The following is a 26130-nucleotide window of genomic DNA, read 5'->3' on the forward strand; positions in this document are numbered from 1 at the left end:
AGAGCCGTCGATTCTTTACGGAGGGGGAGGGTCATTGCTTGAAACGTCGCCGAGGTTTAAGCTGAGAGGGCGGGGCTCAACGTCAGTAAGGCGGGGCCTAATATTATAATTTTGAGAGGGCCGATTGCATGGGGAGGAGGGCGGGGTTTAAGCGGAGAGGGCGGGGCTCAAAATGAGTAAGGCAGGGCAGTGATAAGGGCGTTGAGGCAACGGATTGAGTGGGGCGGGGGGTGTGCGCTAAGAGGGCGGGGCATGGATCGGATAAGGTGTGGCCTAATATTTTAATTTAGGATACTTTAATTCAAGGGAGGGCGGGGTTCAAGAGAAGAGGGTGGGGGCTTGATATTGAGGGGGCGGGATCTGACGTGCAATGTGGCGGGGTATGAGAGGGAGGGGCGGGGTTTAAGAGCAGAGGGCGGAGTTTAAGAGCAGAGGGCGGGGCTTTGCGTGGAGGGGGCGGGGGGATTCGAGCGGATCAAGGGCGGGGCTGCGTTGGAGCGGAATCCACGAGAGGGAGAGAGGGGGGGGGGAGAGGAGAGGGAGGGGGGAGGAGAGAGGGGAGGGGGGAGGAGAGAGGGGAGGGGGGAGGTGAGAGGGGAGGGGGGAGGTGAGAGAGAGCGGAAGAGAGGGGGAAGTGAGAGAGGGGGGAGGAGTTAGAGGAGGAGTTAGAGCGGAGAGGGGGGAGGAGTTAGAGGGGAGAGGGGGGAGGAGTTAGAGGGGAGAGGGAGAGGGGGGAGGAGTTAGAGGGGAGAGGGGGGAAGAGTTAGAGGGGAGGAGTTAGAGGGGAGAGAGGGGAGGAGTTAGAGGGGAGAGGGGGGAGGAGTTAGAGGGGAGAGGGGGAGGAGTTAGAGGGGGGAGGAGTTAGAGGGGGGAGGAGTTAGAGGGGGGAGGAGTTGGAGGGGGAGGAGTTAGAGGGGGAGGAGTTAGAGGGGGGAGAGGGGAGGAGTTAGAGGGGAGAGGGGGGAGGAGTTAGAGGGGGGAGAGGGGAGGAGTTAGAGGGGGTGAGAGGGGAGGAGTTAGAGGGGGTGAGGGGGGAGGAGTTAGAGGGGGGAGAGGGGAGGAGTTAGAGGGGGGTGAGGGGAGGAGTTAGAGGGGGAGGAGTTAGAGGGGGGAGGAGTTAGAGGGGAGAGGGGGAGGAGTTAGAGGGGTGAGAGGGGAGGAGTTAGAGGGGGTGAGGGGGGAGGAGTTAGAGGGGGGTGAGGGGAGGAGTTAGAGGGGGGAGGAGTTAGAGGGGTGAGAGGGGAGGAGTTAGAGGGGTGAGAGGGGAGGAGTTAGAGGGGGTGAGGGGGGAGGAGTGAGAGGGGGGAGGGAGAGGAAAGAGCGCGCGCTAAGCGAGAGACGTTGCGGCGCTGGGCCTCATGGACGCTGCGAGGTGAGAGGTGGTCGTGGTGCTGGTGGCGACTGTGGTGGTGGTGGTGATGACGGTGGTCGTGGTGCTGGTGGCGACTGTGGTGGTGATGACGGTGGTCGTGGTGCTGGGGGAAGTGGTGGCGACTGTGGTGGTGGTGACGGTGATGGTTGTTGTGGTGGTGATGGTGACGGTGGCTGTGGTGGTGGTGGTGATGGTGATGGTGACGGTGGCTGTGGTGGTGGTGGTGACGGTGATGGTTGTTGTGGTGGTGATGGTGACGGTGGCTGTGGTGGTGGTGGTGACGGTGGTGGTTGTTGTGGTGGTGATGGTGACGGTGGCTGTGGTGGTGGTGGTGACGGTGGTGGTTGTTGTGGTGGTGATGGTGACGGTGGCTGTGGTGGTGGTGGTGACGGTGGTGGTTGTTGTGGTGGTGATGGTGACGGTGGCTGTGGTGGTGGCTGTAGTCGTGGAGGTGCGAGCCGTCTCCAGCGCTCTCGGCCTTCACCCCGCGTCTACCTCACCCCCCCCACCCCCCCACCCCCCCTCACCCCCCCCACCCCCCACCCCCCCTCACCCCCCCCCTCACCCCCCCCCCCATCTCTCCCTCACCACGTCAACCCCCTCACCTCACCCCCCCTCACCCTCACCCCCCCTCACCCCCCATTCCCCTCACCCCACCTCACCCCCCCCCATCTCTCCCTCACCACGTCAACCCCCTCACCCTCCCTCACCCCCCCTCACCGCGTCACCCCCTCACCTCACCCCCTCACCTCACCCCCTCACCTCACCCCTCACCTCACCCCCTCACCTCACCCCCCACCCCTCACCCCTCCCCTCACCCCCCTCACCTCACCCCCCCTCACCCTCACCCCCATTCCCCTCACCCCCCTCACCCCCCAGGCTGGGCGCTGCGCGGCCTCGTGCCGCAGGCTTCGTGTCCGTAGCGCCCCGTAACGTGAATCGTGAAAGCCGCTGTGGTGGTTGTGGTGGTGGTGGTGGTGGTTGTGGTGGTGGTGGTTGTTGTGGTGGTGGTGGTTGTGGTGGTGGTGGTTGTTGTGGTGGTGGTGGTGGTTGTGGTGGTGGTGGTTGTTGTGGTGGTGGTGGTTGTGGTGGTGGTGGTTGTTGTGGTGGTGGTGGTTGTGGTGGTTGTGGTTGTGGTGGTTGTGGTGGTGGTTGTTGTGGTGGTGGTGGTTGTTGTGGTGGTGGTTGTTGTGGTGGTGGTGGTGGTTGTTGTGGTGGTGGTGGTTGTTGTGGTGGTGGTGGTGGTTGTTGTGGTTGTGGTGGTTGTTGTGGTGGTTGTTGTTGTTGTGGTGGTGGTTGTGGTGGTGGTTGTTGTTGTGGTTGTGGTGGTGGTGGTTGTTGTGGTGGTGGTTGTTGTGGTGGTTGTTGTGGTGGTTGTTGTGGTGGTGGTTGTTGTTGTTGTGGTGGTTGTGGTGGTGGTTGTTGTTGTGGTGGTGGTTGTTGTGGTGGTGGTGGTTGTTGTGCTGGTTGTTGTGGTGGTTGTTGTGGTTGTTGTTGTGGTGGTTGTGGTGGTTGTTGTGGTTGTGGTGGTTGTTGTTGTGGTTGTTGTGGTTGTTGTTGTGGTGGTTGTTGTGGTGGTGGTTGTTGTGGTGGTTGTTGTGGTGGTTGTTGTGGTTGTTGTTGTGGTTGTTGTTGTGGTTGTTGTTGTGGTTGTTGTTGTGGTGGTTGTGGTGGTTGTTGTGGTGGTGGTTGTGGTGGTGGTTGTTGTGGTGGTGGTGGTGGTTGTTGTGGTGGTGGTTGTTGTGGTGGTTGTTGTGGTGGTGGTTGTTGTGGTGGTGGTGGTGGTTGTGGTGGTGGTTGTTGTGGTTGTTGTTGTGGTGGTTGTGGTGGTTGTTGTGATTGTGGTGGTTGTTGTTGTGGTTGTTGTGGTGGTTGTTGTTGTGGTGGTTGTTGTGGTTGTGGTTGTTGTGGTTGTTGTTGTGGTTGTTGTGGTGGTTGTTGTTGTGGTTGCGGTGGTTGTGGTTGTTGTTGTGGTGGTTGTGGTGGTTGTTGTCGTGGTGGTTGTTGTGGTGGTTGTTGTTGTGGTTGTTGTGGTTGTTGTTGTTGTGGCTGTTGTTGTGGTTGTTGTTGTGGCTGTTGTTGTGGTTGTTGTGGTTGTTGTTGTGGTTGTTGTTGTGGTTGTTGTTGTGGTTTGGTTGTGGTTGTTGTTGTGGTTGTTGTTGTGGTTGTTGTTGTTGTACCCCGTGTGTCTCTGTGTGTCTCTCTGTGTGTCTCTCTGTCTCTCTCTGTGTCTCTGTGTCTCTCTGTGTGTCTCTCTGTGTGTCTCTGTGTGTGTGTCTGTGTCTCTGTGTGTCTGTCTCTCTCTGTGTCTCTCTGTCTCTTTCTGTCTCTCTCTCTGTGTCTCTGTGTGTTTCTATGTCTCTCTGTGTCTCTGTATGTCTCTCTGTGTCGCTCTGTGTGTCTCTGTCTCTCTCTATGTGTCTCTGTGTGTGTGTCTGTGTCTCTGTGTGTCTCTGTGTGTTAGTCTGTGTCTCTCTGTGTGTCTCTCTGTGTCTCTCTCTGTGTCTCTCTCTGTGTCTCTCTGTGTTTCTGTGTGTCTCTGTGTCTGTCTCTCTCTGTGTGTCTCTGTGTGTCTCTCTGTCTCTTTCTGTCTCTCTGTGTGTGTCTCTCTGTGTGTCTCTGTGTGTTTCTGTGTCTCTCTGTGTCTCTGTGTCTCTGTATGTCTCTCTGTCTCTCTGTGTCGCTCTGTGTGTCTCTGTCTCTCTCTATGTGTCTGTGTGTGTCTGTGTCTCTGTGTATCTCTGTGTGTGAGTCTGTGTCTCTCTGTGTGTCTCTCTGCGTGTCTCTCTGTGTCTCTGTGTCTCTCTGTGTGTCTCGCTGTGTGTCTCTGTGTGTCTGTGTCTCTCTGTGTGTCTCTCTGTGTGTCTGTGTGTGTCTCTGTGTGTCTCTGTGTGTGTCTGTGTCTCTCTGTGTGTCTCTCCGTGTCTCTGTGTCTCTCTGTGTGTCTGTGTGTCTCTGTGTCTGTGTGTCTCTGTGTCTGTGTGTCTCTGTGTCTGTGTGTCTCTGTGTCTCTCTGTGTGTCTCTGTGTCTGTGTCTCTGTGTGTCTCTGTGTCTGTGTGTCTCTGTGTCTCTCTGTGTGTCTCTGTGTCTCTCTGTGTGTCTCTGTGTCTGTGTCTCTGTGTGTCTCTGTGTTTGTGTGTCTCTGTGTGTCTCTGTGTCTCTCTGTGTGTCTCTGTGTCTTTGTGTGTCTTTGTGTGTCTCTGTGTCTCTCTCTGTGTCTCTGTGTGTCTCTGTGTGTCTCTGTGTGTCTGTGTGTCTCTGTGTCTGTCTCCAGACGGGGTGTCGAGTCGTCGTTGTCTTTTACTTGTCCACAGCAGCAGCGTCGTCAGCCAACCCTTCGGGTGCCGTGGTTAGCACACCATGTTAGCCTCACCCTCATCACTACCCTCACCACCCTCACCACCACCCTCACCACTCCCCTCACCACCACCCTCACCACCCTCACCACCACCCTCACCACCCTTACCACCACCCTCACCACCCTTACCACCCTCACCACCACCCTTACCACCCTCACCACCACCCTTACCACCCTCACCACCACCCTCACCATCACCCTCACCACCACCTTCACCACCACCCTCACCACCACCCTCACCACCACCCTCCCCCACACCACCACCGCCCTCACCACCACCCTCACCACCGCCACCCTCACCACCACCCTCACCACCACCCTCACCACCACTACCCTCAGGGCAGGCCTTACGTGCACATAGCCTGGCACAACCACCGTGGTGACGTCACCGCCACTTAGTGGTGAATGGCGGTTGTTGTGTGGTGTGTGTAGTGCGAGTGTACGTGTGAGTGTACATGTGTGTAGTGTGTGTGTGTAGTGTGCGTGTGGTGTGTGAGTGTATGTGTGTGAGTGTACTGTGTGTGTGTGAGTGTACTGTGTGTGTGTGAGTGTATGTGTGTAGTGTGGAGTGTGTGAGTGTACGTGTGAGTGTACGTGTGTGTGTGGTGTGTGTGTGTAGTGTGCGTGTGTAGTGTGAGTGTACGTGTGTGTGTAGTGTGTGTGTGTAGTGTGAGTGTACGTGTGTGTAGTGTGTGTGTGTACGTGTGTGTGTGTGCAGTTTGTGTTTGAAATACTGAGGGAGGGTGGCATCTGTGTGCAGACTGCCCTACATGACATCATCACAACAGTCTGGACCACATGACGGGTTCCGCAGGATTGGAAGAATGCCCTGGTGGTCCCACTCTTTAAGGGGGGCATCTCACTCCTCAGTGTGCCGGGAAAGGTCCTTGCAAGGATTATTCAACATCGCCTTGCTAGGCACGCTGAGGAGAGGCTTGCGGAGCTCCAATGCGGTTTCAGACCAGGGCGGTCCTGCACATATGCAATATTGCCTGTACTTCTGCTAGAGAAGAGGTGTAGGGAATTCCAACAAGACCTACATCTCTGCTTTATTGACCTGGTCAAGGCCTATGATACCATCAGTAGGCCTGGACTCTGGGTTGTTCTTCGTGCTTTCAGAGTCCCTGACCCTCTGCTCACGCTCATTAAGGACCTTCATGATGGTGAGCGGGCCCGGGTAAAACTACGTGGCCAGGAGTCGGAGCCATTCGCTGTACACCTTGGGGTGCGACAGGGATGTCAACATTATTTAACATCTATTTCGACCACGTAGTTCGTGAAGCCTTCAGTAGCAGTACCGGAGGAATCTCCATATGGTACAGATATAATGGGAGGCTGATCGATGCCCGGGTGCGGTCAAGGGATGGCTCCCTATTGCTCAACCACGTTATGTATGCTGATGATTTGGTAATAGCTGTTCATTCAGAGGAGGAGTTGGAGACGCTGCTGCTGAGACTGGAGCGTGCCACTAAGAGGTGGGGCCTTACCATCAGCCCCACCAAAACTAAGCACCTGCCTGGGTATTTTGTACCATCGGACATTCCACCCCCACAACTCCCAATCGGTGATGGGGCAGTTGTGGAGAGTTTCCCATACCTGGGCAGTGTGCTTATGACCAGCTCCGGTTTCACAGCAGAGGTCTCACTCTGAATCAGTCGGTCGGCAATATCTTTTCATCGGCTGCGTAACGCTCCTGTGTGGAAGCTACCTGGTCTGTCGCTCCGCACTAAGCTTCGGTTCTTCTCAGCCACAGTCATTCCCTCCCTTCTCTACGCTTGTGAAACGTGGACCCCCCCCCCTCAAATGGAATATCTTTGCCAGTTAGAAACATTCAGGCTGACCTGCCTATGGTCCATGCGGAGTTTAACCAGGCTGGATTGTTTGAGGAGCTCACAAATCCTTGAAAGATCTGAACACATTCCCATCATGTCGCCCGCATGCCCGGCCACTGCATGCCCAAGCAGCTTCTGTTTGGCCGCATAGAGGCGGCTAAACATGCACGACACGGGCTGGAGAAGAGACGGACTAATGGGATATGGGAGGACGTGGAGCTGAGTGGACTTGCCGATGACTGGTACCAGCGGTGTCAAGATCGGCCTCTGTGGAGGAGGCTCGTGAAGGACGCTACTGGGCAGTTGGAGGCAGTCACCCTCCAACACAGTCACACAGTCACATAATCACTTTAAGATGTTTTCTTGTTCATGTTTTTTGTTTGTTGCGGTTGCACCCGATTCAAGAGCCGAATGGCTCACAGGGCTATACCAAATAAATGAACTATGAACTATGAACAACGGAGGGCGGAGGAGCGACGCTCACAACAACGAGCGGAGTGCCGGGCAGCTAAAATACAGCAAGTTGGCACAGTAGGGGGTACAGCTGGTGGTACATCTACCGGTCGTCTCAGTCAGCCAACCCACGGCACCTACAGGGCCTGTCCCGTGACCTGCCAGCGAGTTTTCGACACTTCACGTCGCCTCAAAATGAACCTGGCCTGTACAGGCGCCGTGTTGACGTCACCATCACTTAGTGGCGAATGGCGGTTGTTGTTGCGTGTGTGTGTGTGTGTCTGTATATGTCTATATGTGTGTGTCTGCGTTTCTGTGTGTGTGTGTGGGGAGCGGTAGCGTAGTGGTTAGCGCTACGCTGTGCTACGAACCCGGCAACCCGGCCAACGCACAGGTCGACTCTGAGTACCTGGTATGGCGGTGTGTAGTAAACATCGCCACGGGGGATACAAAGGTGGCCGGGCGTGGTGTTGGCCACCTGCACCTCTGGTGTGCCATCATGCCGGTCGCCATCATAGGTGCTGCCCGCTAACAGCACTTGACCCAACAGTCTATTCAGGTTATACGGGGGGGGGGGGGGGTCTTTGTGTGCGTGCTAAACACCGTCTTCCCGTTACATCTTCTGCCTGCCCAGTCAAAAAATAAGTTTTGCTTCGTGGTAATCTTCGGCCTATGATCATAATAAGATGTATTAATGCTGGAAGGAAAATCCTATAAGCTATGAAGCTTTTTTTTGTCACAGATATCCCAGTGTCACAATCACAAGATTGACTTTGAACTATTTAAACTAATGTTTGTATTGTTACCAGCTGTAAGGTCCCACTGAGCTACTGTGTAGGAGATCTTTTACAGAAGCGACCTGGCCCATCACAGATTATAGCAGCTCACAAACCATCATCACCATCACCACCATCACCATCACCACTATCATCATCACCATCATCATCACCACCATCACCACCATCATCACCATCACCATCATCACCACTATCATCATCACCACCATCATCACCACCATCATCATCACCACCATCACAGATGATAGCTCATACACACCATCATCATCACCACGTGGACATTGATAGCAACAGCCTTATACTCTAAACACTCACTCACCCATTCACACACTCACTCACCCACCCACTCACCCACCCACATACTCACCCACCCACACACTCACCCACCCACTCAACCACACACCCACACACTCACCCACCCACTCACCCACCCACACACTCACCCACTCACCCACCCACTCACCCACCCACTCACCCACACACTCACCCACTCACCCACCCACTCACCCACCCACTCACCCACCCACACACTCACCCACAATGTGACGATAGTGATGTCTCTACCCTGCGTGTGTTCTCTCAGCCACGTGTTAACGAGCCGTTGAATGGCTGCATGTGGACGGTCGAGCAACTGGAATAAAACACCGCAAAATGTATTCCAAACGCCCGGTAGAGTTCAACGAAAAATAGTTTGAGCTTTTCTTTTTGAGCGCGCGGTGAAGGGGGGCGATGTGAACCGGAGTCAGCATCACCACTGCACCGTACAGAGCGTTACATGACTCCACTGTCCAAAACCCCAACGTCCCACCGACGTCCCACCCACGTCCCACCATCGTTCGCCCACGCACCCCCTACTCTCCCACCTCGCCACCCACTCTACACTCACTGCAGTGTCTACAGCCCTGTGTCTCTGTGTCTACCCATCACTCACTGCAGTGGCTAAGAGCCCTGTATCTCTGTGTCTACCCATCACTCACTGCAGTGTCTAGAGCCCTGTGTCTCTGTGTCTACCCATCACTCACTGCAGTGTCTAGAGCCCTGTGTCTCTGTGTCTACCCATCACTCACTGCAGTGTCTAAGTGCCCTGTGTCTCTGTGTCTACCCATCTCTCACTGCAGTGTCTAGAGCCCTGTGTCTCTGTGTCTACCCATCACTCACTGCAGTGTCTAAGTGCCCTGTGTCTCTGTGTCTACCCATCACTCACTGCAGTGTCTAAGAGCCCTGTGTCTCTGTGTCTACCCATCACTCACTGCAGTGTCTAAGTGCCCTGTGTCTCTGTGTCTACCCATCACTCACTGCAGTGTCTAGAGCCCTGTGTCTCTGTGTCTACCCATCACTCACTGCAGTGTCTAAGTGCCCTGTGTCTCTGTGTCTACCCATCACTCACTGCAGTGTCTAGAGCCCTGTGTCTCTGTGTCTACCCATCACTCACTGCAGTGTCTAGAGCCCTGTGTCTCTGTGTCTACCCATCACTCACTGCAGTGTCTAGAGCCCTGTGTCTCTGTGTCTACCCATCACTCACTGCAGTGTCTAGAGCCCTGTGTCTCTGTGTCTACCCATCACGCTACGCTCACTCACCACCTCGTCCTCCCCCACCTCCTCCCCCACTTCCTCCCCCTCCACCACCTCCTCCACCACCACCTCCTCCCCCTCCACCACCACCACCTCCACCTTATCATCTCTTCTCTTCTCAGGCGGTGCTCTGCTGAGCGCTGGCATGGCTCCGAGCGAGAGGATTGAGCCACTGAGCCACTGAGCCAGGAGTCTGCAGCGAGCGACGCAGAACGCCCCCTAGCAGCGCAGGGAGAGCGGTGGACGGAGAGCGGTGGACGGAGAGCGCCGAGAGGGAAGAGAGGAGAGCGGCAAGGGAGAGAGGGGAGAGAGGGGAGAGAGGGGAGAGCACCAAGAGGAGAGAGAGCGACAAGAGGAGAGAGCGGCAAGAGGGGAGAGCGGCAAGAGGGGAGAGAGGGGAGAGGGGAGAGCGGAGAGAGGGGAGAGAGGGGAGAGGGGAGAGCGGAGAGAGGGGAGAGCGGAGAGAAGGGAGAGCGGAGAGAGGGGAGAGCGGAGAGAGAGGAGAGCGGGGAGAGGGGAGAAAGGGGAGAAAGGGGAGAGCGGAGAGAGGGGAGAGCGGAGAGAGGGGAGAGCGGAAAGAGAGGAGAGCGGGGAGAGGGGAGAGCGACAAGAGGGGAGAGCGGCGAGAGGGGAGAGAGGAGAGAGAGGAGAGAGGGGAGAGAGAGCGGAGAGAGGAGAGCGGAGAGAGGAGAGAGAGGAGAGAGGCGATAGAGAGGAGAGAGAGGGGAGAGGGGAGAGAGAGGAGAGCGGAGAGAGGGGAGAGAGAGGGGAGAGGGGCGAGAGTGGAGAGAGGGGAGAGAGCGGAGAGAGGGGAGAGAGGGGAGAGAGAGGAGAGCGGAGAGAGGGGAGAGAGAGGAGAGCGGGGAGAGAGAGGAGAGCGGCGATGCCCAAGGTGGTGGCATTGGGGGTTGGGGGGGCGCAGGACGGAGGGGGGGAAGCACCGGGGGGGTCGACGGGCCGCAAGGTGAGGGGGCAGCCACCAGCTCACACCACTGACACCTCCCTGTGTGTGTCTGTGTGTGTCTGTGTGTGTCTGTGTGTATGTGTGTCTGTGTGTGTCTGTCTCGCGGTGCCGGACGGGCAACTCTGTCATGGACAGTGCTGTGGGGGGAGGGCCAATTCCGATTGGTTTCTCCCCTCATGGCGTCTGTGACCACCACAGTGGCTAAACGGGGGCTCTGGACGGGTGCGAGGGGCTGGTAACCCCTCCACCTTCAAAAATTTACCACGAAACCACGAATTAAAAATGTTTTACTAATAAGCTTGTGCCAGAGGCCCCGGGGGGACAGGCGTCTATGACGTCCTCTGGCCAAACCCCAATTGGCGGAGCCAGGAGATTGATTCTCTACCCTCGGGGCTCCTCCAGAAACAACGAAAAGCCACTTCGTGTGGCCACGTGGAATGTTCGAACACTCACTGCGGAGGAGAGGCTGCCACTCCTCTGTCGGGAGCTGGACCGGTACCGCCTGGATCTATGTGGCATTCAGGAGGTCCGGTGGACCGGTTCTGGCTCCTGCCATCATGAGGGTGGACAGTCCTCTACTCGGGGCAGCAGACTGCCAAACAACAGGGTGTGGCTCTTCTTTTGAACAAAAGAATGAAGGGGGCGTGGGAGCGTGGCGGTGAGGTGTGGGAAGCTGTAAGCCCCAGGCTACTTTGGGCTCGCCTTCCCATCAACTGGAGGCGAGGAGTGGTGGTCGTGGTTATTTATGCCCCCACCGAAGACGAACATCCGTGGAGGGATGCAGGCAAGGCCGATGAGTCAGATGCCTTCTATGAACTCCTGTCACAGGTGCTAGCTAAAGTGGCCCCTTGGGATAGAGTCATCTTGTTGGGTGACTTCAATGCCCGAGTTGGTCATGATGCTGGCACCTGGTTGGGAGTGATTGGAGGGCATGGGCCAGATCAGCTCAATAACAACGGTAGGAGGCTGCTAGATTGTTATGCAGCCCATGGGCTTGTAATTACCAACACGCTGTTCGGGTAACAGCGCATCCACACAACAACATGGATGCATGCCAGGTCCAAGCAAGAGCATCTTCTGGAATACATAGTGACGGACCAACGGATGCGAGCCCATGTCCTTGACACCAGGACCTACTGTGGAGCTGATCAGCCCTCTGACCATCGACTAGTCGTCTGTAAGATGCGCCTGCCATTCTTCCACTCCGGTGGTGGGTGTACACCCAGGACCCCATTCCAACCTAAAGTGGCCTGGTCTTAGTTAGCTGATGAAAGTTGCAAGCGAGAATTTCATCACCGCTTGCAGCTGGGGTTGGCATCGTCCCCCACTCCTGATATCGAGGGTAAATGGGCGAGGTTCAGGACTGTGACTCATGCAGCTGTAATGGCTGCTTTGGGTACGCGGTCCAGACCTCCCCAGAGACCCTGGCTGACAGAGGAGGTGTTCAGGATGGTTGAGAAAAAGCGACAGGCCCACTGTCATCGGCTACAGAATCCCACGTCAGAGAATGAGGAGGCTTTACCGCAGCCTTCGCTCGGAGGTACAGAGAGCCGTGAGGCGCTGCAAGGATGGGTGGTGGTCGCGGGTTGCTGAGGAGATGGAGTCTGCCTCAGTGGCCCGTGATCACAAATCTCTATTTAACTCTATCAAAAAAGTAACCTGCAGCGCCACACGTATTACCATCAGGGGAAAAACAGTGATCCAATCTCCGATCCCCAGAAACAGGTTTGCAGATTTGCTGAGCATTTCTGTGAGGTCCTGGGGGAGGCGAAATCCCTCAGCCAGGAAAATATCATTGGACAAAGTGGGGATGACCCTGCCGGGGCTGCAGTGCCTCAAATATTGGAAGAAGTCACCCCCTGTGAGTGGCTGGCTGAGGTGCCATCTGTTGATAAAGTACTGAAGGCGATCCAGAGTCTGAGACCAAGACAGGCACCGGGCAGGGATGATCTCCCAAGCGAAATGCTGAGGGAAGGTGGCGTTTGTGCACAGACTGCTCCATATGACATCATAGCAACAGTCTGGACCACTGGACGGGTTCTGCAGGATTGGAAGGATGCCCTGGTGGTCCCCCTCTTTAAGAAGGGGGACCGCACAGACTGTAACAACTACAGGGGCATCTCACTCCTCAGTGTGCCGGGAAAGGTCCTGCCAAGGATTATTCAACATCGCCTTGCCAGGCACGCTGAGGAGAGGCTTGCGGAGCCCTAATGCGGTTTCAGGAAAGGGCGGTCCTGCACAGATGCCATATTTTCTGTCCGTCTGCTACAGCAGAGGTGTAGGGAATTCCAGCAAGACCTACATCTCTGCTTTATTGACCTGGTCAAGGCCTATGATACCATCAGTAGGCCTGGGCTCTGGGTTGTTCTTCGTGCTTTTGGAATCCTTGACCCTCTGCTCACGATCATAAAGGACCTTCATCATAGTGAGCGGGCCCGGGTAAAACTATGTGACCGGGAGTCAGAGCCATTCCCTGTACACCTTGGGGTGCGACAGGGATGTCCTCTGGCTCCCACATTATTTAACATTTATTTTGACCACGTAGTTCGTGAAGCCTTCAATAGCTGTACCGGGGGAATCTCCATTTGGTACAGATATAATGGGAGGCTGATCGATGCCCGGGTGCGGTCAAGGGATGGCTCCCTATTGCTCAACCACGTTATGTATTCCGATGATTTGGTAATAGCTGCTCATTCAGAGGAGGAGTTGGAGACGCTGCTGCTGAGACTGGAGCATGCCACTAAGAGATTAGGGCTTACCATTAGCCCCACCAAAACTAAGCACCTGCCTGGGTATTTTGTACCATCGGACACTCCACCCCCACAACTCCCAAACGGTGATGGGGCAGTTGTGGAGAGAGTGGAGAGTTTCCCATACCTGGGCAGTGTGTTTATGACCGGCTCCAGTTTAACAGCAGAGGTCTCACTCCGAATCAGTCGAGCGGCAATATCTTTTCATCGGTTGCGTAACGCTGTGTGGAAGCTACCTGGTCTGTCACTCCGCACTAAGCTTCAGGTCTTCTCGGCCACGGTCATTCCCTCCCTTCTCTACGCTTGCGAAACGTGGACCCCCCCTAATGGAACATCTTCGCCGGTTAGAAACATTTAGGCTAGCCTTCCTACGATCCATCCTGAGTTTAACCAGGCTGGATTGTGTGAGGAGCTCAGAAATCCTTGAAAGATCTGGGCAAGGTCCCATCGGTGAGCTCCTGCAGGCAAGGCTGCGTTGGCTGGGTCATGTAGCCCGCATGCCCAGCCACCCCATGCCGAAACAGCTTTTGTTCGGCCGGATCGAGGGGGCTAAATGGGCGTGGCACGGGCTAGAGAAGAGATGGAGTGATGTGGTACAGGAGGACGTGGAGCTGAATGGACTTTCTGATGACTGGTACCAGCGGTGTCAAGATCGGCCTCTGTGGAGGAGGCTCGTGAAGGACGCTTCTGGGCAGTTGGAGGTAGTCGCCCTCCAACAAAAACGGAGGGCGGAGGAGTGATGCTCACAACAACGAGCGGAGCGCCGGGTGGCTAAAGCACAGCAGGTTGGCACAGTAGGGGGCACAGGTGGTGCATCAGCCAGTCATCTCAGTCAGTCGGCCCGTGGCACCTGGGTCTGCCCCGTGACCTCCTGCCAGCGGGCGTTCGACACTTCACGTGGCCTCAAGGTGCACATAGCCTGGCACAAGCGTCGTGGTGATGTCACCGCCACTTAGTGGCGAATGGCGGTTGTTGTTGTGTCTCTGTGTGTGTGTCTCTGTGTGTGTGTCTCTGTGTGTGTCTCTCTGTGTGTGTCTCTCTGTGTCTCGCTGTGTCTCTGTGTGTGTGTGTCTCTGTCTTTGTCTATGTGTGTGTCTCTGTCTGTGTGTGTGTGTCTCTGTGTGTGTCTCTGTGTGTGTCTCTCTGTGTCTCTGTGTGTGTCTCTGTGTGTGTCTCTGTGTGTGTCTCTCTGTGTCTCTGTGTGTGTGTCTCTCTGTGTCTCTGTGTGTGTTTGTTCTGTGTGTGTCTCTGTGTGTGTCTCTGTGTGTGTCTCACTGAGACTCCGCTCTGTCTCACCAGGACCGGGACACGTCTCTGCGCTGCTCGGACAAAAGCGGCGCCGCCGCCAAGGAGGGGAAAAAGTCCAAACGCCGGCTCTCGTTCACCGCTAGCCCGGCCAGTGAGCCGCCTGACGCCGGTAATCACCACACCGCTAGTCACCACACCGCTAGTCACCACACCGCTAGTCACCACACCGCTAGTCACCACACCACTAGTCACCACACCACTAGTCACCACACCACTAGTCACCATACCACTAGTCACCACGCCACTAGTCACCACGCCACTAGTCACCACACCGCTAGTCACCACACCACTAGTCACCACACCACTAGTCACCACACCACTAGTCACCACACCACTAGTCACCACACCACTAGTCACCATACCACTAGTCACCACGCCACTAGTCACCACGCCACTAGTCACCACACCGCTAGTCACCACACCACTAGTCACCACACCACTAGTCACCACACCATTAGTCACCATACCACTAGTCACCACGCCGCTAGTCACCACGCCACTAGTCGCAACACCGCTAGTCACCACACCACTAGTCACCACGCCACTAGTCACCACACCACTAGTCACCACGCCACTAGTCACCACACCACTAGTCACCACACCATTAGTCACCATACCACTAGTCACCACGCCGCTAGTCACCACGCCACTAGTCGCAACACCGCTAGTCACCACACCACTAGTCACCACACCACTAGTCACCACACCGGTAGTCACCATACCTCTAGTCACCACACCACTAGTCACCACACCGCTAGTCACCACACCGCTAGTCACCACACCGCTAGTCACCACACCACTAGTCACCACACCACTAGTCACCACGCCGCTAGTCACCACGCCACTAGTCACCACACCACTAGTCACCACACCACTAGTCACCACACCACTAGTCACCACACCACTAGTCACCACACCACTAGTCACCATACCACTAGTCACCACGCCACTAGTCACCATACCACTAGTCACCACACCACTAGTCACCACACCACTAGTCACCACACCTCTAGTCACCACACCACTAGTCACCACACCACTAGTCACCATACCACTAGTCACCACGCCACTAGTCACCACGCCACTAGTCACCACACCGCTAGTCACCACACCACTAGTCACCACACCACTAGTCACCACACCATTAGTCACCATACCACTAGTCACCACGCCGCTAGTCACCACGCCACTAGTCGCAACACCGCTAGTCACCACACCACTAGTCACCACGCCACTAGTCACCACACCGCTAGTCACCACGCCGCTAGTCATCACACCGGTAGTCACCACACCACTAGTCACCACACCACTAGTCACCACACTAGTCACCACACCACTAGTCACCACACCACTAGTCACCACGCCACTAGTCACCACACCACTAGTCACCACGCCACTAGTCACCATACCACTAGTCACCACACCACTAGTCACCACACCACTAGTCACCACACCGGTAGTCACCACGCCACTAGTCACCACACCACTAGTCACCACACCGCTAGTCACCACACCGCTAGTCACCACACCGCTAGTCACCACACCACTAGTCACCACACCACTAGTTACCACACCACTAGTCACCACGCCACTAGTCACCACACCACTAGTCACCACACCGCTAGTCACCACGCCACTAGTCACCACGCCACTAGTCACCACGCCACTAGTCACCACACCACTAGTCACCACACCGCTAGTCACCACACCACTAGTCACTACACCACTAGTCACCACACCATTAGTCACCATACCACTAGTCACCACGCCGCTAGTCACCACGCCACTAGTCGCAACACCGCTAGTCACCACACCACTAGTCACCACGCCACTAGTCACCACACCGCTAGTCACCACGCCGCTAGTCACCACACCACTAGTTACCACACCACTAGTCACCACGCCACTAGTCACCACGCCGCTAGTCACCATACCACTAGTCACCACGCCACTAGTTACCACACCACTAGTCACCACACCACTAGTCACCACACCACTAGTCACCACACCACTAGTCACCACGCCACTAGTCACCACACCGCTAGTCACCACACCGCTAGTCACCCCCCTCTCTCTCTACTCTATGTCTATGTGCCCCATGTTTTATTTGTAATATTTCTAAAAAATAAAAATTCTCCCTGCCCCTCTCCCTGCCTCTCTCTCTTCCCCTCTCTCTCCCTGTCTCTCTCCCTGTGTCTCTCTCCCTGTGTCTCTCTCCCTGCGTCTCTCTCTCTGTGTCTCTCCCCCTGTCTCTCTCCCTGTCTCTCTCCCTGCGTCTCTCTCCCTGTGTCTCTCTGTCTCTCTCCCTGTGTCTCTCCCTGCCCCTCTCCCTGCCCCTCTCCCTGCGTCTCTCCCTGTCTCTCTCCCTGTCTCTCTCCCTGTGTCTCTCTCCCTGTGTCTCTCTCCTTGTGTCTCCCTCTGCCTCTCTCCCTGTGTCTCTCTCCCTGTGTCTCTCCCTGTGTCTCTCTCCCTGTGTCTCTCTCCCTGTGTCTCTCTCCCTGTCTCTCTCCCTGTCTCTCTCCCTGTCTCTCTCCCTGCCCCTCTCTCTCCCTGCCTCTCTCCCTGTCTCTCTCCCTGCCTCTCTCCCTGCCTCTCTCCCTGCCTCTCTCCCTGTGTCTCCCTCTGCCTCTCTCCCTGCCTCTCTCCCTGCCTCTCTCTCTCCCTGTCTCTCTCCCTGTGTCTTCCTCTCTCCCTGTCTCTCTCCCTGTGTCTCTCTCCCTGTGTCTCCCTCTGCCTCTCTCCCTGTGTCTCTCTCCCTGTGTCTCTCCCTGTGTCTCTCTCCCTGTGTCTCTCTCCCTGTGTCTCTCTCCCTGTCTCTCTCCGTGTCTCTCTCCCTGTCTCTCTCCCTGCCCCTCTCTCTCCCTGCCTCTCTCTCCCTGCCTCTCTCCCTGCCTCTCTCCCTGTGTCTCCCTCTGCCTCTCTCCCTGCCTCTCTCCCTGCCTCTCTCTCTCCCTGTCTCTCTCCCTGTGTCTCCCTCTTCCTCTCTCCCTGCCTCTCTCCCTGCGTCTCTCTCTCCCTGTCTCTCTCCCTGTGTCTCCCTCTGCCTCTCTCCCTGCCTCTCTCCCTGCGTCTCTGCGTGCCGGACAGAGCGAATGGTCCCCGAGCGCAAGCGGCTCAAGAGAGACTCTGGCGGAGGAGGCGGAGGAGGAGGAGGAGGCACCGGCACCGTGGCGCCCGGCGCCGCCCACGGAGCCCCGAGCGCCGGCAACGGTGCGCGGGGCACGCGCCACTGCCCGCTGTCGGAGAGGCAGCAGCTGGCGCTGCTCATGCAGATCTCGGCCGCCGAGGAGGCAAACCACGCTGCAACACCGTCACTGAGTAAGTGGAGCCGTCAAACAAACTCTGTAGGACAGGGGGAGATCATACAAACTCTGTAGGACAGGGGGAGATCATACAAACTCTGTAGGATAGGGGGAGATCATACTAACTCTGTAGGACAGTGGGAGATCAAACAAACTCTGTAGGACAGGGGGAGATCATACAAACTATGTAGGACAGGGGGAGATCATACAAACTCTGTAGGACAGGGGAGATCATACAAACTCTGTAGGACAGGGGGAGATCATACAAACTCTGTAGGACAGGGGGAGATCATACAAACTCTGTAGGACAGGGGGAGATCATACAAACTCTGTAGGACAGGGGGAGATCATACAAACGCTGTAGTGCAGGGGGAGATCATACAAACTCTGTAGGATAGGGAGAGATCATACAAACTCTGTAGGACAGGGGGAGATCAAACAAACTCTGTAGGACAGGGGGATATCATACAAACTCTGTAGGACAGGGGGAGATCATACAAACTCTGTAGGACAGGGGGAGATCATACAAACTCTGTAGGACAGGGGGAGATCATACAAACTCTGTAGGACAGGGGGAGATCATACAAACTCTGTAGGACAGGGGGAGATCATACAAACTCTGTAGGACAGGGGGAGATCATACAAACGCTGTAGTGCAGGGGGAGATCATACAAACTCTGTAGGATAGGGAGAGATCATACAAACTCTGTAGGACAGGGGGAGATCAAACAAACTCTGTAGGACAGGGGGATATCATACAAACTCTGTAGGACAGGGGGAGATCATACAAACTCTGTAGGACAGGGGGAGATCATACAAACTCTGTAGGACAGGGGGAGATCATACAAACTCTGTAGGACAGGGGGAGATCATACAAACTCTGTAGGACAGGGGGAGATCATACAAACTCTTTAGGACAGTGGGAGATCATACAAACTCTGTAGGACAGGGGGAGATCATACTAACTCTGTAGGACGGGGAGATCATACTAACTCTGTAGGACAGGGGGAGATCATACAAACTCTGTAGGACAGGGGGAGATCATACAAACTCTGTAGGACAGGGGGAGATCATACTAACTCTGTAGGACAGGGGGAGATCATACAAACTCTGTAGGACAGGGGGAGATCATACAAACTCTGTAGGACAGGGGGAGATCATACACACTCTGTAGGACAGGGGGAGATCATACAAACTCTGTAGGACAGGGGGAGATCATACAAACTCTGTAGGACAGGGGGAGATCATACAAACTCTGTAGGATAGGGGGAGATCATACAAACTCTGTAGGACAGGGGGAGATCATACAAACTCTGTAGGATAGGGGGAGATCATACAAACTCTGTAGGACAGTGGGAGATCAAACAAACTCTGTAGGACAGGGGGAGATCATACAAACTCTGTAGGACAGGGGGAGATCATAGAAACTCTGTAGGACAGTGGGAGATCATACAAACTCTGTAGGACAGGGGGAGATCATACAAACTCTGTAGGACAGGGGGAGATCATACAAACTCTGTCGGACAGGGGGAGATCATACAAACTCTGTAGGACAGGGGGAGATCATACAAACTCTGTAGGACAGGGGGAGATCATACAAACTCTGTAGGATAGGGGGAGATCATACAAACTCTGTAGGACAGTGGGAGATCAAACAAACTCTGTAGGACAGGGGGAGATCATACAAACTCTGTAGGACAGGGGGAGATCATAGAAACTCTGTAGGACAGTGGGAGATCATACAAACTCTGTAGGACAGGGGGAGATCATACAAACTCTGTAGGACAGGGGGAGATCATACAAACTCTGTCGGACAGGGGGAGATCATACAAACTCTGTAGGACAGGGGGAGATCATACAAACTCTGTAGGACAGGGGGAGATCATACAAACTCTGTAGGACAGGGTGAGATCATAGAAACTATGTAGGACAGGGGGAGATCATAGAAACTCTGTAGGACAGGGGGAGATCATACAAACTCTGTAGGACAGGGGAAGATCATACAAACTCTGTAGGACAGGGGGAGATCATACAAACTCTGTAGGACAGGGGGAGATCATACAAACTCTGTAGGACAGGGGGAGATCATACAAACTCTGTAGGACAGGGGGAGATCATACAAACTCTATAGGACAGGGGGAGATCATACAAACTCTGTAGGACAGGCGGAGATCATATAAACTCTGTAGGACAGCGGGAGATCATACAAACTCTGTAGGACAGTAGGGGAGATCATACAAACTCTGTAGGACAGGGGGAGATCATACAAACTCTGTAGGACAGGGGGAGATCATACAAGCTCTGTAGGACAGGGGGAGATCATACAAACTCTCTAGGACAGGGGGAAATCATACAAACTCTGTAGGACAGGGGGAGATCATGCAAACTCTGTAGGACAGGGGGAGATCATGCAAACTCTGTAGGACAGTGTGAGATCATACAAACTCTGTCGGACAGAGGGAGATCATACAAACTCTGTAGGACAGGGGGAGATCATGCAAACTCTGTCGGACAGAGGGAGATCATACAAACTCTGTCGGACAGTGGGAGATCATACAAACTCCACTCTGCAGGACAGGGGGAGATCATACAAACTCCATTCACTCTTTAGGACAGGGGGAGATCATACAAACTCCACTCACTCTGTAGTACAGGGGGAGATCATACAAACTCCACTCACTAGAACAGGGGGAGATCATTCAAACTCCACTCATTCTGTAGGATGGGGAGATTCTGCATACTCCACTCATTCTGTAGGATAGGGGGAGATCATACAAACTCCACTCACTCTGTAGGACAGAGGGAGATCATACAAACTCCACTCTGTAGGACAGAGGGAGATCATACAAACTCCACTCACTCTGTAGAACAGGGGGAGATCATACAAACTCCACTCATTCTGTAGGACAGGGGGAGATCACACAAACTCCACTCATTCTGTAGGACAGGGAGAGATCATACAAACTCAACTCTGTAGGACAGGGGGAGATCATACAAACTCCGCTCACTCTGTAGGACAGGGGGAGATCATACAAACTCCACTCTGTAGGACAGGGGGAAATCATACAAACTCCACTCACTCTGTAGAACAGGGGGAGATCATACAAACTCCACTCATTCTGTAGGACAGGGGGAGAGATCTTTCAAACTCTGTAGGACAGGGGGAGATCATACAAACTCTGTAGGACAGGGGGAGATCATACAAACTCCACTCATTCTGTAGGACAGGGGGAGATCATACATACTCCACTCATTCTGTAGGACAGGGTGAGATCATACAAACTCTGTAGGACAGGGGGAGATCATACAAACTCTGTAGGACAGGGGGAGATCATACAAACTCTGTAGGATAGGGGGAGATCATACAAACTCTGTAGGACAGGGGGAGATCATACAAACTCTGTGGGACAGGGGGAGATCATACACACTCTGTAGGACAAGGGGAAGATCATACAAACTCTTTAGGACAGGGGGAGATCATACTAACTCTGTAGGACAGGGGGAGATCATACAAACTCTGTAGGACAGGGGGAGATCATACAAACTCTGTAGGACAGGGGGAGATCATACAAACTCTGTAGGACAGGGGGAGATCATACAAACTCAACTCTGTAGGACAGGGGGAGATCATACAAACTCCGCTCACTCTGTAGGACAGGGGGAGATCATACAAACTCCACTCTGTAGGACAGGGGGAAATCATACAAACTCCACTCACTCTGTAGAACAGGGGGAGATCATACAAACTCCACTCATTCTGTAGGACAGGGGGAGAGATCTTTCAAACTCTGTAGGACAGGGGGAGATCATACAAACTCTGTAGGACAGGGGGAGATCATACAAACTCCACTCATTCTGTAGGACAGGGGGAGATCATACATACTCCACTCATTCTGTAGGACAGGGTGAGATCATACAAACTCTGTAGGACAGGGGGAGATCATACAAACTCTGTAGGACAGGGGGAGATCATACAAACTCTGTAGGATAGGGGGAGATCATACAAACTCTGTAGGACAGGGGGAGATCATACAAACTCTGTGGGACAGGGGGAGATCATACACACTCTGTAGGACAAGGGGAAGATCATACAAACTCTTTAGGACAGGGGGAGATCATACTAACTCTGTAGGACAGGGGGAGATCATACAAACTCTGTAGGACAGGGGGAGATCATACAAACTCTGTAGGACAGGGGGAGATCATACAAACTCTGTAGGACAGGGGGAGATCATACAAACTCTGTAGGACAGGGGGAGATCATACAAACTCTGTAGGATAGGGGGAGATCATACAAACTCTGTAGGACAGGGGGAGATCATACAAACTCTGTAGGACAGGGGGAGATCATACAAACTCTGTAGGACAGGGGGAAATCATACAAACTTTGTAGGATAGGGGGAGATCATACAAACTCTGTAGGACAGGGGGAGATCATACAAACTCTGTAGGACAGAGGGAGATCATACAAACTCTGTAGGACAGGGGGAGATCATACAAACTCTGTCGGACAGGGGGAGATCATACAAACTCTGTAGGACAGGGGGAGATCATACAAACTCTATAGGACAGGGGGAGATCATACAAACTCTGTAGGACAGGCGGAGATCATACAAACTCTGTAGGACAGCGGGAGATCATACACACTCTGTAGGACAAGGGGAAGATCATACAAACTCTTTAGGACAGGGGGAGATCATACAAACTCTGTAGGACAGGGGGAGATCATACAAACTCTGTAGGACAGGGGGAGATCATACAAACTCTCTAGGACAGGGGGAGATCATACAAACTCTGTAGGACAGGGGGAGATCATACAAACTCTGTAGGACAGGGGGAGATCATACAAACTCTGTAGGATAGGGGGAGATCATACAAACTCTGTAGGACAGGGGGAGATCATACAAACTCTGTAGGACAGGGGGAGATCATACAAACTCTGTAGGACAGGGGGAGATCATACAAACTTTGTAGGATAGGGGGAGATCATACAAACTCTGTAGGACAGGGGGAGATCATACAAACTCTGTAGGACAGAGGGAGATCATACAAACTCTGTAGGACAGGGGGAGATCATACAAACTCTGTCGGACAGGGGGAGATCATACAAACTCTGTAGGACAGGGGGAGATCATACAAACTCTATAGGACAGGGGGAGATCATACAAACTCTGTAGGACAGGCGGAGATCATACAAACTCTGTAGGACAGCGGGAGATCATACAAACTCTGTAGGACAGTAGGGGAGATCATACAAACTCTGTAGGACAGGGGGAGATCATACAAACTCTGTAGGACAGGGGGAGATCATACAAGCTCTGTAGGACAGGGGGAGATCATACAAACTCTCTAGGACAGGGGGAGATCATACAAACTCTGTAGGACAGGGGGAGATCATGCAAACTCTGTAGGACAGGGGGAGATCATGCAAACTCTGTAGGACAGTGTGAGATCATACAAACTCTGTCGGACAGAGGGAGATCATACAAACTCTGTAGGACAGGGGGAGATCATACAAACTCTGTCGGACAGAGGGAGATCATACAAACTCTGTCGGACAGTGGGAGATCATACAAACTCCACTCTGCAGGACAGGGGGAGATCATACAAACTCCACTCTGTAGGACAGGGGGAGATCATACAAACTCCATTCACTCTTTAGGACAGGGGGAGATCATACAAACTCCACTCACTAGAACAGGGGGAGATCATTCAAACTCCACTCATTCTGTAGGATGGGGAGATTCTGCATACTCCACTCATTCTGTAGGATAGGGGGAGATCATACAAACTCCACTCACTCTGTAGGACAGAGGGAGATCATACAAACTCCACTCTGTAGGACAGAGGGAGATCATACAAACTCCACTCACTCTGTAGGACAGGGGGAGATCACACAAACTCCACTCATTCTGTAGGACAGGGAGAGATCATACAAACTCAACTCTGTAGGACAGGGGGAGATCATACAAACTCCGCTCACTCTGTAGGACAGGGGGAGATCATATAAACTCCACTCTGTAGGACAGGGGGAAATCATACAAACTCCACTCACTCTGTAGAACAGGGGGAGATCATACAAACTCCACTCATTCTGTAGGACAGGGGGAGAGATCTTTCAAACTCTGTAGGACAGGGGGAGATCATACAAACTCTGTAGGACAGGGGGAGATCATACCAACTCCACTCATTCTGTAGGACAGGGGGAGATCATACATACTCCACTCATTCTGTAGGACAGGGTGAGATCATACAAACTCTGTAGGACAGGGGGAGATCATACAAACTCTGTAGGACAGGGGGAGATCATACAAACTCTGTAGGATAGGGGGAGATCATACAAACTCTGTAGGACAGGGGGAGATCATACAAACTCTGTGGGACAGGGGGAGATCATACACACTCTGTAGGACAAGGGGAAGATCATACAAACTCTTTAGGACAGGGGGAGATCATACTAACTCTGTAGGACAGGGGGAGATCATACAAACTCTGTAGGACAGGGGGAGATCATACAAACTCTGTAGGACAGGAGGAGATCATACAAACTCTGTAGGACAGGGGGAGATCATACAAACTCTGTAGGACAGGGGGAGATCATACAAACTCTGTAGGATAGGGGGAGATCATACAAACTCTGTAGGACAGGGGGAGATCATACAAACTCTGTAGGACAGGGGGAGATCATACAAACTCTGTAGGACAGGGGGAGATCATACAAACTTTGTAGGATAGGGGGAGATCATACAAACTCTGTAGGACAGGGGGAGATCATACAAACTCTGTAGGACAGAGGGAGATCATACAAACTCTGTAGGACAGGGGGAGATCATACAAACTCTGTAGGACAGGGGGAGCTCATACAAACTCTGTAGGACAGGGGGAGATCATACAAACTCTGTAGGACAGGGGGAGATCATACAAACTCTGTAGGACAGTGGGGGAGATCATACCAACTCTGTAGGACAAGGGGAGATCATACAAACTCTGTAGGACAGGGGGAGATCATACAAACTCTATAGGACAGGGGGAGATCATACAAACTCTGTAGGACAGGCGGAGATCATACAAACTCTGTAGGACAGCGGGAGATCATACAAACTCTGTAGGACAGTAGGGGAGATCATACAAACTCTGTAGGACAGGGGGAGATCATACAAACTCTGTAGGACAGGGGGAGATTATACAAGCTCTGTAGGACAGGGGGAGATCATACAAACTCTCTAGGACAGGGGGAGATCATACAAACTCTGTAGGACAGGGGGAGATCATGCAAACTCTGTAGGACAGGGGGAGATCATGCAAACTCTGTAGGACAGTGTGAGATCATACAAACTCTGTCGGACAGAGGGAGATCATACAAACTCTGTAGGACAGGGGGAGATCATACAAACTCTGTCGGACAGAGGGAGATCATACAAACTCTGTCGGACAGTGGGAGATCATACAAACTCCACTCTGCAGGACAGGGGGAGATCATACAAACTCCACTCTGTAGGACAGGGGGAGATCATACAAACTCCACTCACTCTGTAGTACAGGGGGAGATCATACAAACTCCACTCACTAGAACAGGGGGAGATCATTCAAACTCCACTCATTCTGTAGGATGGGGAGATTCTGCATACTCCACTCATTCTGTAGGATAGGGGGAGATCATACAAACTCCACTCACTCTGTAGGACAGAGGGAGATCATACAAACTCCACTCTGTAGGACAGAGGGAGATCATACAAACTCCACTCACTCTGTAGAACAGGGGGAGATCATACAAACTCCACTCATTCTGTAGGACAGGGGGAGATCACACAAACTCCACTCATTCTGTAGGACAGGGAGAGATCATACAAACTCAACTCTGTAGGACAGGGGGAGATCATACAAACTCCGCTCACTCTGTAGGACAGGGGGAGATCATACAAACTCCACTCTGTAGGACAGGGGGAAATCATACAAACTCCACTCACTCTGTAGAACAGGGGGAGATCATACAAACTCCACTCATTCTGTAGGACAGGGGGAGAGATCTTTCAAACTCTGTAGGACAGGGGGAGATCATACAAACTCTGTAGGACAGGGGGAGATCATACCAACTCCACTCATTCTGTAGGACAGGGGGAGATCATACATACTCCACTCATTCTGTAGGACAGGGTGAGATCATACAAACTCTGTAGGACAGGGGGAGATCATACAAACTCTGTAGGACAGGGGGAGATCATACAAACTCTGTAGGATAGGGGGAGATCATACAAACTCTGTAGGACAGGGGGAGATCATACAAACTCTGTGGGACAGGGGGAGATCATACACACTCTGTAGGACAAGGGGAAGATCATACAAACTCTTTAGGACAGGGGGAGATCATACTAACTCTGTAGGACAGGGGGAGATCATACAAACTCTGTAGGACAGGGGGAG

The 26130-nt window shown here is 53.6% G+C and overlaps 2 protein-coding genes across 6 annotated transcripts in view; both read left to right on the forward strand.

Annotated features, from left to right (window-relative positions):
* The first annotated feature begins 1283 nt into the window (after positions 1 to 1283).
* LOC142906687 (uncharacterized) lies at positions 1284 to 9799 on the forward strand. 2 transcript variants are annotated; one of them, XR_012930453.1, is made up of 2 exons: positions 1284 to 1372; positions 9508 to 9799. XR_012930453.1 is itself a non-coding variant. In XM_076055014.1 (2 exons), the coding sequence occupies exons 1-2, from the start codon at positions 3748 to 3750 to the stop codon at positions 9520 to 9522; spliced, it is 990 nt and encodes a 329-aa protein (XP_075911129.1). In that variant the 5' UTR covers positions 2319 to 3747; the 3' UTR covers positions 9523 to 9798. The 2 variants fall into 2 exon arrangements, 1 of the variants encoding a protein (XP_075911129.1); XM_076055014.1 differs by lacking the exon at positions 1284 to 1372 and adding an exon at positions 2319 to 4722 and having other exon boundaries at positions 9508 to 9798.
* A 562-nt stretch (positions 9800 to 10361) lies between these two features.
* Positions 10362 to 26130, forward strand: part of LOC142906686 (uncharacterized) — a 52847-nt gene continuing 37078 nt past the window's right edge. For all 4 annotated transcript variants that reach the window (XM_076054998.1, XM_076054999.1, XM_076055000.1 and 1 more), the window contains exons 1-2: positions 10362 to 14516; positions 17495 to 17725. In XM_076054998.1, the coding sequence (XP_075911113.1) occupies positions 17500 to 17725 (226 nt within the window). In that variant the 5' untranslated portion in view covers positions 10362 to 14516; positions 17495 to 17499. The remainder of the gene's footprint in view (positions 14517 to 17494; positions 17726 to 26130) is intronic.

The sequence above is a fragment of the Petromyzon marinus genome, chromosome 69 (genome assembly GCF_048934315.1).
Source record: "Petromyzon marinus isolate PM22_M1 ecotype Great Lakes invasive population chromosome 69, UKy_Petmar_22M1.pri1.0, whole genome shotgun sequence".
Taxonomy (NCBI): Eukaryota; Metazoa; Chordata; class Hyperoartia; order Petromyzontiformes; family Petromyzontidae; genus Petromyzon; species Petromyzon marinus.